The sequence below is a fragment of the Oncorhynchus keta genome, chromosome 3 (genome assembly GCF_023373465.1).
Source record: "Oncorhynchus keta strain PuntledgeMale-10-30-2019 chromosome 3, Oket_V2, whole genome shotgun sequence".
In the NCBI taxonomy this organism is placed as follows: Eukaryota; Metazoa; Chordata; class Actinopteri; order Salmoniformes; family Salmonidae; genus Oncorhynchus; species Oncorhynchus keta.
Window position 1 is genome coordinate 14416051 of NC_068423.1, and position 13992 is coordinate 14430042.

The 13992-nt window shown below is 44.4% G+C and overlaps 1 protein-coding gene across 3 annotated transcripts in view; it reads right to left on the reverse strand.

Moving 5' to 3' along the window:
- The window catches only part of LOC118363362 (SRC kinase signaling inhibitor 1-like), a 62183-nt gene that overhangs the window by 21112 nt on the left and 27079 nt on the right, over positions 1–13992 (reverse strand). For all 3 annotated transcript variants that reach the window (XM_052490568.1, XM_052490565.1, XM_052490564.1), the window contains exons 4-7: positions 13186–13212; positions 2320–2521; positions 1772–1901; positions 1320–1491 (exon numbers count right to left, since the gene is read on the reverse strand). In XM_052490568.1, coding sequence (XP_052346528.1) covers positions 1320–1491; positions 1772–1901; positions 2320–2521; positions 13186–13212 — 531 coding nt within the window. The remainder of the gene's footprint in view (positions 1–1319; positions 1492–1771; positions 1902–2319; positions 2522–13185; positions 13213–13992) is intronic.

A 13992-nucleotide genomic window follows, 5' to 3' on the forward strand; every position in this document is an offset into this window, starting at 1 on the left:
GAGGGTAGGCAACAACACATATGGGCTGTTTTGTTTAGTCAACTCCTGTACTCCCTATTCACCCACGACCATGTGGCCACACACGACTCCAACACCATCATCAAGTTTGCTGACGACACGCCGGTGGTAGGACTGATCACCGACGATGACGAGGCAGCCCACAGGGAGGAGGTCAGAGACCTGGCAGTGTGGTGCCAGGACAGCAACCTCTCCCTCAACGTCAGCGAGACAAAGGAGCTGATCGTGGACGACAGGAAACAGAGGTGTGAGCACGCCCCCGTACACATCAAAGGGGCTGTAGTGGAGCGGGTCAAGAGCTTCAAGTTCCATACTCACTTTTGATTGCATTCTTTTCTGCTTATGTCTAGTGACAACGCCAATTCTCCATGGTGTATTCAAGCGTTTCTCAAACTGTTTGAGTTGTCGTCTAAATCACTTTTTAGTGTCTGATGAAATACACAAAGCCATGTCTCTAGCTGACACACCATTTGAGAACAACTGTGTATGTACAATATTATACAACATTATCAGTCAGCAAATAGCCCTTTTTGCCTTGGAGGGAAACAGGTCAGCGTGGATTCAAAAACAGTGCTACTGTTGTAGTATAATATTACTCATTCGTGCAGACTTATTTAATAGAGACTGGCTGAATTTCATTTGTGCTCCAGTAGGTTGATTAATAGCTACTCATTTTTCCATTACTAAACAACATAATATCACTGTCAGAACAGCATGAGTAGCTGCAAATATGTTATTTGGGGTGAAGGAGTACTTGGGCTCAGTGTTTGCTTTCAATTCGGTAGAGAGCTTGCTGAGGTCGGTTAAACCTTTAGGGATCACGATTCCTCATGGCGAACAAGGCCCACACATACAGATGGACACAGAGAGAGAGAGAGAGAGAGAGAGAGAGAGAGAGAGAGAGACAGAGACAGAGACAGAGACAGAGACAGAGACAGAGACAGAGACAGAGACAGAGACAGAGAGACAGAGACAGAGACAGAGACAGAGAGACAGAGACAGAGACAGAAACAGAGACAGAGACAGAGAGACAGAGACAGAGACAGAGACAGAGACAGACAGAGACAGAGACAGAGACAGAAACAGAGACAGAGACAGAGACAGAGAGACACAGACAGACAGACAGACAGAGAGGGGGGGGGACAGAGACAGAGAGACAGAGACAGAGAGACACAGACAGACAGACAGACAGACAGACAGACAGACAGACAGAGAGGGGGGGGGAGACAGAGACAGACACAGATACACACAAATACCTCCCACTCACAAACACACACACACACCTCCCCCTTTACACTCACCCTTAGGTCTCCGTTGGCCAGATGTGGGTTGTGGTGTCCGGGGTAGGTGCCGTAGACAGGCTCCTTACAGTAGATCTTGATGACACAGCGGTCCTGTACGTCTCGTGGGTCCTCCAGCTCATAGAATACGTTGCGGGCCTCATCCTTAATCAGCAGGGCCGTGCTGGGGCACCTGAACATGGGCATTGACACCCGAGCATTTACAATTCAACATGCCACTTATTGTTTGGTAATGACCTAATAAGGATTGTTTTTGTTTCATTTCATTGAATTCATCTTTAGCTTGCCAGCTAATTAATCAGATGTTATCTTAGCTAAAAGTCAGCTATCATAAGGTGACACCAGTTGTCTTGATTGTTTATTACACCGTCTATGTCATTGTTATGTCATTCTTATGACAGCGTTATGTAGCCTTTATAACAAAGCGTTCTACTAAAGTGTGATAAAGCCACCTTAGCATTGCCATGGTCAGCCTCTGGGGAAACATGTGGACAATGAGGGCTCTCAGGGTCTCCAGACTGGTCAGCTCGTGGGTCAGGTGCACCCGCCTCGTCTCCTCGCCCAGCTGGAGGAAGAGAATGCCTGAGGGGAAGGAGGGAGGAAGGAGGAGAGGAGAGGAGAGGAGATGAGAGGAGAGGAGAGGAGAGGAGAGGAGAGGAGAGGAGAGGAGAGGATTGAGATTCATTTGACTATAATACCTCAACAAACACACACACGACAGAGGGCAGAGAGGGCACAATCACAATAATCTCATCTGTCTACTGGGGCATTTTCTAAATTAATTCTAGACAATCAGTGACGAATTCGAAATAGAATCAAGTATAAACTTGAGAAACCTCCTCATGAATGTGATCCTCATTCTCCTTATGAATATGAATATGAATAAAACTTCCTTTAGAGTGAACCTGCCTGCAAACCCCAAAGATGGTACAGATGACTTGTTGTTATGATTGTGGTCAATAAGACTGATATGAGCGTGACATGACCATTATGTTCTGACCTGGCGCACGGAGCTTGGCCTGGCTGGATGAGCGTGCCAGGGGGAGGCTCTGGCGGAGGCGGTTCATGCGGTTGAACCCGAGGGGAACGTCGGCCTCAGACATGGTTTCCAGACTCTCAGCCGAGGCAAAGGACACCCTGCTGGCCTGGTCAGCTAGAGCCGGCTGGTCGGGGTTGCGTCGGATCACACGGGGGGTACGGGCCTATGGGATAGAGGGAGAGACAGATTGTATCAATCAACACTTAAAACCCCCCAACCACCACAGCAAAAACACACAGCTGCTGTGACAATGAACACAGACAAAACAAGTCAACCACTGCAAAAAGACAAACACAAACTCAGACAAAACAAGTCAACCACTGCAAAAAGACAACCACAAACTCAGACAAAACAAGTCAACCACTGCAAAAAGACAACCACAAACTCAGACAAAACAAGTCAACCACTGCAAAAAGACAACCACAAACTCAGACAAAACAAGTCAACCACTGCAAAAAGACAACCACAAACTCAGACAAGACAAGTCAACCACTGCAAAAAGACAACCACAAACTCAGACAAAACAAGTCAACCACTGCAAAAAGACAACCACAAACTCAGACAAGACAAGACAACCACAAACTCAGACAAGACAAGTCAACCACTGCAAAAAGACAACCACAAACTCAGACAAAACAAGTCAACCACTGCAAAAAGACAACCACAAACTCAGACAAAACAAGTCAACCACTGCAAAAAGACAACCACAAACTCAGACAAAACAAGTCAACCACTGCAAAAAGACAACCACAAACTCAGACAAAACAAGTCAACCACTGCAAAAAGACAACCACAAACTCAGACAAGACAAGTCAACCACTGCAAAAAGACAACCACAAACTCAGACAAAACAAGTCAACCCCTGCAAAAAGACAACCACAAACTCAGACAAGACAAGTCAACCACTGCAAAAAGACAACCACAAACTCAGACAAAACAAGTCAACCACTGCAAAAAGACAACCACAAACTCAGACAAAACAAGTCAACCACTGCAAAAAGACAACCACAAACTCAGACAAGACAAGTCAACCACTGGAAAAAGACAACTACAATAACAGCCAAAACAAGAGAATTGCATAAAACAAGATAAAACCAGAAGACAACAAAATCAAATCAAAGTTTATTGATCGCGTACACAGTTTATCTACTACTGCAGTGTGCAGTAGTAAATACTGTATATTAGAATGAGCTTAATAAAGAATACAGCTTTGTGAAGATTACAGTATAAGTATACACCGTGGGGAAAAAAACAGTATAAAATAAATGATCCAGTGTTAAATTATCTCTTAAAACAATCCTAGACAAAGATACAACAGCACAGCTGTTTCCTCGGGATGAGTCAACTGCATAAAACATAATGACGACGCAGCCACCAAAACGGTTGTAATAAACATATTTTACAAAGCTTCAAACAAATGTATTTAAGTGTGAGCTGAGGAGTTAAACTTGTTGAATTCATTTTGAGTGCACACTAGCCAAGAAACAATTTACATTAAGAAATGGAGCGATATAAATAGGCCTATCTAATATTAATGCTATGTAAATGATGTGGTCTTAGGTGGTTAAGTGCTAGATTCACCAGTATCCACTCTACAGAGAATTAGAGGAACCAACATAACTCTAGTTATGCTAATGCTAACAAACGAAGCTCGCAGAACACTAGCTAGACAGACTTCCATTGAAATGCAGGTGACTACTGAGCCTTCAGACTTCACCCAATTTAAACCACAGAGAGAACATATGATGAAGACGTGAGGAAAAGTGGGGATGAGGAAGAGGACCTCTTGTTACAGCTGTGCGCGGCAGGAGTTGCTAGAGCAGATTGTTTATAATGAATCCCTACCGACAGATATTTTCCAGCCCAAAGACTACAGTAATGAGCTCCCACAGTGCTCTGTGAACACTGCTCACATTCAGTTATGCATCTGTTGTCTCCCCAAACGCCACCGTTGCTTTGATTTGTTGTTCGTGCAATAGGCACACCCAAACTGCACATGGGGGTATGCTCACACACACACACACACACACACACACACACACACACACACACACACACACACACACACACACACACACACACACACACACACACACACACACACACACACACACACACACACACACACACACACACATACCTATCCCCATCCATCCACACACACACACATACATTCACACAAAGACACACACTTAACCCCATCCCTCCAAACACACACACACACACACACACACAAAATGTACATACACACACACTCGTCACGAATTGAGCAGGATGACGGATTGCGAGTGGTGCCCCTCATTTGTGTTGAGATTTATGGACTGTGTGTCAACCAGAAGCAGTGCACCTTCTGCTTCTAACATCCCACAAGCATCAAGCTGTTGAGAAGAGAAGTTGGTGGCATGAGGGGATTACAAAGTGTGTGGTTAGTCAGCTGTAGAGCGAGGATGGAGGGAGCAGGAGAGAAGGTGTGTGAGAGAGAAAGAGAGAGAGAACGAGAGAGCGAGAGAGAGAGAAAGAGAGAGAGATAACGAGAGAGAGAGAAAAGAGAGAGAGATAACGAGAGAGAGAGAGAGAGAGAGAGAGAGAGAGAGAGAGAGAGAGAGAGAGAGAGAGAGAGAGAGAGAGAGAGAGAGAGAGAGAGAGAGAGAGAGAGAGAGAGAGAGAGAGAGAGAGAGAGAGAGAGAGAGAGAGAGAGAGAGAGAGAGAGAGAGAGAGAGAGAGAGTGAGAGAGTGAGAAAGAAAGAAAGAAAAAAGGAAGATAGAAAGAGAGAAATAGAGAAATAGAGAAAGAGAGAGATGAGATCGAGAGAAAGAAAGAGAGAGAAAGCGAGAGGAGAGACAGAGAGAGGCAAAAGGAGGAAGACTGATTCTGAGACCAAGCGAGAGATACTTAAGCAGAGAATGAGAGGAAAAGTCGTAAAGTGCAACATGATGGTTGACTTCCTGTCGGCTCTTTCCTAATTAGTTCTCATTTCAGTGTGCAGGCAGCAGCTGTGGAGAGGCTCTTAGGGCAGGGCTCTTAGGGCAGGGCTCAGAGGGCAGGGCTCAGAGGGCAGGGCTCAGAGGGCAGGGCTCCTCTCCGTGCGCCCCTGGGAACCAGAAGACAAGCTTGACTGCGCTCTGTATGCCCACGTTTTATTCCCGCTGTGTCTGTCTACATTACGAGCTGTCATTTTCTCTAGGGTAACGCCCAATAAACTCCCCCACCTCCATCTTCTTCAATAGCACGATCCCAGGGAGGAGATGGTGGAATTGGCGAAGAACGCCTGGGAATGTGGTTTCCAAAGTGAAAATCTCTGGGGGGAATATAAATACATATTTTTTTTGCAGAATGCCTGGACATTTCACAGGAGTGCATATTTTTCCAATTCCACCTATGCCCTCGATAATCATGACCATGTTTCTGCCTGTGCAATTAAACTTGGATAGATACTGTAATAAAGTTCTCCATCCAATGAGGATAATTGGACCCCGGCAAAAAGAATAATCTATAACTTCTTCTGAGCCTGTCACGCTGTTATAAGTCCGTTTGGTTGTCGTCAATTCTTATGACCCGTTATAACAGTGTTTTGTCATCATGTCAACAGCCTTAGGAAGGCTTAGGAAGGCATTCTTTTTTGCTGCAGAATAACTCATTACCTCCTTTAAGTCTCGGAAGGCCATTCTGTCTCATGGATTCTCTCTTGGTTTATGACAGTGCTTCTCTCACCTGACTCTCGCTAAGGCTGGGTAATCTTTACTGGAGATCTCATGGTCTTTTGCGTAAAACATCAGTCATGGAGCAGTGTTATCTGTGTCAACGAGAGGAACTATGCAGACAATAGACACAGCTTCCATTACAAAGAGAAAATACCCAAACTATCAAATGTATGACACTGGACAACCATATAAGCAATATAACTGGGAGTCAATCATTTGTCCAATAACAGGCAACACGTTTAGTGATCAGTTTAGAAGCAGTGAGAAAGTGTCACTCATGTGCACATTCATTTCTTACCTCTGTGTCCCTTACCGGGGGTCTCTGTATGACTACAGGTCTCAAACTACTTCTTCACAATCCTACGTCTCTATCAATCTCTGTACTGTATCTCTACTGCCCCAAGTCCCTATCAGAATGGAGGTTCTCTCTCTCTCACATACTGCTGTGTAGTTCTTTTGAGGGTCTGTTTGATCATCCTTCACCTCGCTATCTTACTGCTCCCCTAAGTGCTGTCTGTCCAACCATCACTACTCCATCAATTTCATGGGCATTGCTACCCTGCAGTCCTGGCATACTTTTCCAGTGAGCTCTGTAATTGGGGAACCTTTGACCTCAAGGATGTGAGTATGGGAGAAGCATTGGGAGAACTTTTCTAAGGATTTTAATTTAGCTTCTCCAGTTTAAAGGAAAGTCCTTAATAAGTCCTCATTAAATTATTATTCATTTATGCACCAAACATCCTCTCTGTCTTGGCAGATCATAGCGAAGTGTGCTGATAAGTGATTCTGGCCACGTGCCACAGCATACAGATGTAGGATCTTAATTTGTGCCAGTTTGCTACAGCAGGAAAATAATCCTGCAGCAACAGGAGATGTGAATTATTATGTGGATTATAATTGATGGACATTTTTGTCAAGATTTATATATTTTTTGTTTGGGCAAATGAAGTCTGAAATGTAAAAGTGGAAATTACACATTTTAGAAGCCATTTATGCACCAAACATCCTCTCTCTGTCTTGGCAGATCATAGCAAAGCATGATCAGCAGTGGGCCAATTTTTTCTTGAGCGGATGGTCGGGGGGCCGAAACATAACTACAAATAATGTGTTGACGGCAAATTGTCCGCAAGAAGCACCAACAGATATGTTTGACTAAAACATAATAATTTCAAACCTTGCTTACATTTGTGTACGATCACATGTTTCTCTCTATTACGCATGGGAACAGATTTCTTAAATTAAATTCACTTGGAGCTGATTTCCTTGTGTTTTTACAGCCTTTTATGTCCAACAATAAAAAAATATTTAATTTTTAAAAATGTACATTTTTTGTTCAGAAAACTTGGGGGACCATATATAACCATATGTGGACCATATCGGCCCGCGGACCGCCAGTTGGGGAGCCCTGCACGACACGTTTGCATTTCCTGCAGGTGGTCGCAAGGGGAAACATGGCCACCATAGGCATCCTAAGCCTTTTAGGGCTGCAAAACACAGGCCATTCTCAGAGTCAGATCAGGGAATAGTGATTTTCCACCCAACACCATATCAACACTCAGACAGCCAAGGACAACAATAGCAGCTGTTCAAATGCTTTAGCTACTGAGCCTGCTAGCTGGGACCCCAAGTGTCATGGCAAGTCCAGGGATGTCCTCTATTGTAAACAATGCTGTGTGTGTGTGTGTGTGTGTGTGTGTGTGTGTGTGTGTGTGTGTGTGTGTGTGTGTGTGTGTGTGTGTGTGTGTGTGTGTGTGTGTGTGTGTGTGTGTGTGTGTGTGTGTGTGTGTGTGTGTGTGTAGAAAAAAGTATGTACTAACTACTACTGTGAGTCACTCTGGATAAGAACGTCTGCTAAGTGACAAAAATATATCGCAGATATTCCCCACTTAGACATCGAGGGTTTCTGAAACGCCTCAATGTCTTGTCAAAATACTATATACTAACTATGCTGCTTCTACATTTCAGTCCTTTGGCAGTAACACTTACCAGTGCATTCAACCAGGACACTGAACAACAGCATAGTGATTTTAGCTTTGTTTATTGTAGAATATACTATTTATGGTGCCATTGTCCTCTACAGTATATCGACAGTCTCTGTCACATACAGGTAACTGCCAAAATAAAGGAAACACTTGAGTAAATGAGGGGCACAAAGTGTAATGAAAGCAGGTGCTGCCACATGTGGCTCCTGAGTTGATTAAGAAATTAAAACATCCCATCACGCTTAGCGTCATGCCCAGTTGACCAGAATTTTGGCTCCCATAACTAGAAGAGGTCTCAGTGACTTGGAAAGACGGATCTCAATGGAGCATAGGGGGTTTAAAGAGGGGGGTGTCTGTCACTAGATCTCAACCCAATTTAACACTTTTGGGAGATTCTGGTAAGGTGTGTGAGACACTGTTTTCAAAACACCAAATGTGGAATTTCTCATAGAAGAAGGTTGTCACATCCCTCCAGACACTTGCATCATTGCAAAGGCACATTGAATCTGTTCCTGGCGACTTTGGCCACTCGTGGTGGCCCAATGCCCTATTGTCACATTCGTCATATTGATGAGACCAAGGCGCAGTGTGATATGAATACATACTTCTTCTAATAAAGAAAGAACACTAAACAAACTACCAAAACGGCCGTGAAACTATATAAACCAAGTACTGACAGGCAACTACACAGACCATAACAAACTGGAAAATGGCAACCTAAATAGGATCCCCAATCAGAGACAACGATAAACAGCTGCCTCTGATTGGGAACCAATTCAGGCCACCATAGACCTACATTACCTAGACATACAAAAAAAACATAGATATACAAAAACCCTAGACAGGACAAAAACACACATACCCACCCTCGTCACACCCTGACCTGACCAGAATAATACATAAAACATAGATAACTAAGGTCAGGGTGTGACACCTATTGACACTTTATGTTGGTGCTTCCTTTATTTTAGCAGTTACCTGTATGTCGCCTCTGTTCACCTCCTATCATGTGCAATAATCAATCAAGCACTCAATCTACCAATCAATAATCCAACCAATCAATCAAAGAACATTCAAGCAGCACTTTTTTTGCTACACCACTTACAGAACACCGAACAAGAGCCCCTGCATGAAATCCATTTTCTGTTGTGAGTAGCTCTGAATAAAAGGAGTCAAGCCCAAGGAATCCATGCACTGTAGGAGACATGATGACTTCACCTGGATCGGATGAATGACTCATTGTACATGTGAATACGGCTAGCACCTTTACATGGCTCTAAGGCGACGTTCCAAATGGCACCCTATTCCCTTCGTAGTACACTACTTTTGACCGGGCCCATTGGACTCTGGTTACAAGTCGTGCACTATGTAAGGAATAGGGTGCCATTTGGAACACACTTTAACTATAGTATAGACTTTCTGGCCTGATTCAACAGTAAGGTGGTGAAGAGGAGACAATGGACTCTGATTACTTTCCCACTCCAGATAGACAGACAGACCGAGGCCTATGAGGGACAGACAGTGGTATTAATGTTTGTATTAGTGGGGCTGGGATCCGCAAAAGGGAGGGAATTATACAGCAGAGGTCCTCGGTTCCTCTGTTGTTGCCTAGCAGTCTTTGCAGTCAGAAAGAGAGAAGAGATAGCACTGCAAGCATATTAATCCATGTTATGGCCTCCCCATGGAGAGTAGTTTAAACAGACAGACAATCCCTCCGTTTTGTCAGAGGATCTGAGAGAATGTGAGAAGGAGGCGAGTCTTCAAAATGATTTTGTGATTTTGCTGGTGCGGATGTGTGTGTGTGTGTGTTTCTGTATGTGCATAGCTTGTGCATGCATTTACATTTACATCAACGACCTTCCGTGTAAATGCAGACGTGCTTGTATGCGAATCTACAGTGTGCACGTGTGCATGCACGTGCACTTGTGAAGTGCTAGCAAGCCAATGAAACATCAAAAGAAACTAGCAAGGGGCCGTTACAGACACACACACCGACACAAACACACACTAAGAGCACTGCTGAAGGGATTTCTCTTGCATCAGAATAGTGAGAACAGCAGCCTCCCTGAGAGGAAGAGAGGGCGAGCGATAAGCAATCCCGTTAGAACTGGGAGCCAACAGCGAACGGGGGATTCAATAAAGCTTGTGTGTGTGACATTGAATGAGATAAGAGGGAAATGGACTGCTGGCATATGAGGAAACCACCAGTTATGTAATTAGTAGGGAGGTATTATATGACATACAAATTAGGAATGCAGGGATTGGAAATCCAAATAGGAAATAGTACATTTGTGAATTAATGATGAAATATTCTGTATATTTACCGTGGAAATGTAGCGGAGAGATTACTACACTAATGGAATGCATCTGTGTGTAGGATGCTTCTGTCTAGATGCTACAAAGATACCTAACACTGCCATTCTACACCGCCATTCTACACTGTAGACTTTTGTTGGCCATCTATTCATTCTGAAAGCATCAACTCTTCCCTTGTTGCAAATTCTGAAATTTGAGCTTCAAACACCCTTCCATCCTTTGTTCCTTCCTCTGTTCTCCTCTCCGGCCTTGTTCTTTGTTCCTTCCTCTGTTCTCCTCTCCGGCCTTGTTCTTTGTTCCTTCCTCTGTTCTCCTCTCCGGCCTTGTTCTTTGTTCCTTCCTCTGTTCTCCTCTCCGGCCTTGTTCTTTGTTCCTTCCTCTGTTCTCCTCTCCGCCTTGCCTTGTTCCTTCCTTGTTCCTTCCTCTGTTCTCCTCTCCGGCCTTGTTCTTTGTTCCTTCCTCTGTTCTCCTCTCCGGCCTTGTTCTTTGTTCCTTCCTCTGTTCTCCTCTCCGGCCTTGTTCTTTGTTCCTTCCTCTGTTCTCCTCTCCGCCTTGCCTTGTTCCTTCCTTGTTCCTTCCTCTTTGTTCCTTCTCTGTTCTCCTCTCCGGCCTTGTTCTTTGTTCCTTCCTCTGTTCTCCTCTCCGGCCTTGTTCTTTGTTCCTTCCTCTGTTCTCCTCCTCCGGCCTTGTTCTTTGTTCCTTCCTCTGTTCTCCTCTCCGGCCTTGTTCTTTGTTCCTTCCTCTGTTCTCCTCTCCGGCCTTGTTCCTTCCTTGTTCCTTCCTCTGTTCCTTCCTCTCCTCTCCGGCCTTGTTCTTTGTTCCTTCCTCTGTTCTCCTCTCCGGCCTTGTTCTTGTTCCTTCCTCTGTTCTCCTCTCCGGCCTTGTTCTTTGTTCCTTCCTCTGTTCTCCTCTCCGGCCTTGTTCTTTGTTCCTTCCTCTGTTCTCCTCTCCTTTGGCTCTCCGGCCTTGTTCTCCGGCCTTGTTCTTTGTTCCTTCCTCTGTTCTCCTCTCCGGCCCTTGTTCCTTCCTCTGTTCCTTCCTTGTTCTTTGTTCCTTCCTCTGTTCTCCTCTCCGGCCTTGTTCTTTGTTCCTTCCTCTGTTCTCCTCTCCGGCCTTGTTCTTTGGCCTCTGTTCTCTTGTTCCTTCCTCTGTTCTCCTCTCCGGCCTTGTTCTTCCGGCCTTGTTCTTTGTTCCTTCCTCTGCCTTGTTCTTTGTTCCTTCTGTTCTCCTCTCCGGCCTTGTTCTTTGTTCCTTCCTCTGTTCTCCTCTCCGGCCTTGTTCTTTGTTCCTTCCTCTGTTCTCCTCTCCGGCCTTGTTCTTTGTTCCTTCCTCTGTTCTCCTCTCCGGCCTTGTTCTTTGTTCCTTCCTCTGTTCTCCTCTCCGGCCTTGTTCTTTGTTCCTTCCTCTGTTCTCCTCTCCGGCCTTGTTCTTTGTTCCTTCCTCTGTTCTCCTCTCCGGCCTTGTTCTTTGTTCCTTCCTCTGTTCTCCTCTCCGGCCTTGTTCTTTGTTCCTTCCTCTGTTCTCCTCTCCGGCCTTGTTCTTTGTTCCTTCCTCTGTTCTCCTCTCTCCTTGTTCCTTCCTCTGTTCTCTCTCCGGCCTTGTTCTTTGTTCCTTCCTCTGTTCTCCTCTCCTTGTTCTTTGTTCCTTCCTCTGTTCTCCTCTCCGGCCTTGTTCTTTGTTCCTTCCTCTGTTCTCCTCTCCGGCCTTGTTCTTTGTTCCTTCCTCTGTTCTCCTCTCCGGCCTTGTTCTTTGTTCCTTCCTCTGTTCTCCTCTCCGGCCTTGTTCTTTGGTCAGCAACACACAACAGTCAGATCTCTGTCATAGCAAATTATTCATATGAAGAGTTGAATTCCAAAACGCTTTATATCCATTTTAATTTCGAGGGGGGTAAATGAGATTAATATGTTTAAAGAAATGATGAAAGAGATTGGTGTGTTTCAGAGATATACGTAGCACTGCTAGGTTTTACACGGTCAAATGTGAAGAAATGTACAAATTCTACATTTGTGACATCAATGTTTAGAAAACAAAATTCCACAGAGTAATATGAGATCTGTATGTGAACATTTAGCAGATTGCCTTATCCAGAGTGACTTACAGTTAGTGCATTCATATTAAGATAAGTGATACAAACACATATCACAGGCAATTATAAAGGACACAAACATTCCATTCCAGCTAAACAATGCATATATAGCATTTTGCAAAAAAAACACAAAAAAAACATCTCAACTGAATCAGTAGCCCTTCCATTCTACATTCTCTGTACCAACTTTACATAGTGGCATTACAGAATATGTGGGAACCAATATGTAGTGCCCACATGGGGGATGCACAGCCACCATATTGAGCCAGAATGCTTACTTTGTCCACTAAGAGTACCTAAACCTTGCAGACAGAACTGTTCTACAGTCGTGTTGGTTCATGTACACGGAATGTAAACCACAACTGTTGCGAATCAGGATAATGATTTACATGTTACAGATATTTTAAGTCTCTTTGGCCCAAATCCTAACCTGAGATCCAGGCAAAGTACGTTCTCGCACAAATCTCCCATTGACATCAAGGCATAACTTAGGTGTGTCCAATTTCAGCACACAGATCTCAACTTGGGACTTGGCCCCACTATGAGGGACTCAAAATACAGCAGCAGATGCATTCCTACACCAGTAACAAGTCTCAGAGGTGTGTGCCAACACTCACAATGAGGAGTAGAGAAGCACACAGATGTACACACAGACACTATGAATGTTTATCCCATTACAGACAAATCCACAGAGACAGAGACACATATTCACACTAAAACACAAACAGTCTTAGCACTGACCTTGAAGCTCCAGTAGTTTGGCTGTTGCTAGGGGGAGAAAGAGAGAGGGAAAAGGGAGAGAGAGAGAGAGAGAGAAAAGGATAGGGAGTTAGATATGTTCCCATCCCTTAAGCCGGACAACTGTCTTCTCCCTGCCAACCGTTGCTAGTCAGAGAGAGAGATGGATGGAGAGACGTGTGGGGGAACGGAGAAAAGGGGATGTGAGTGAGAAAGATCCATCTATCCGCTTCCAGTCAGACGTTTGTAAGATAATGCAGACGTGACGAATAAAGTTGGGAAGATCTGAATACTTTATCTGAGGAGAGAGAGGAGTTGAAGACTTTCCCAAGACAAAAAAAAGGAGGGGTATAAGACCATCATATTTCTCTCTCCATCAGATCCAATGAGGGGCTAATTATTGTGATGATAGACCAGATTAACTTCCGATGTCCTTCAGTGCCATCATAATAGCCTTTTAATTGCCTGTAATTGCTTCCCAACAATGAATCAAATGTTTACAGACACTACATCCATACTAATGACAAACACACACCAGCTAGCTAGCGATCCAACTGAACACCTACTGTTCACACAATTAGCTGGCTCAAATTCAGGAGTGGATTAAAGCAATACACAGACTCTGGATTAAAGAAGCTTGGCTTTTTAAGGGAATTTGGGCAGCCTCCAACGGAGAGGACAAAGTTCATTAAATCTATTCGGTTGTGTTAGGATATTGTGACTGTGTGTAGTGTCCTTGAGTCACAGTGACAATGGTAGGCTATAACCAAGACGCTGTTGCAAGATTATGTAGGACTTGTGCCAGGGGTG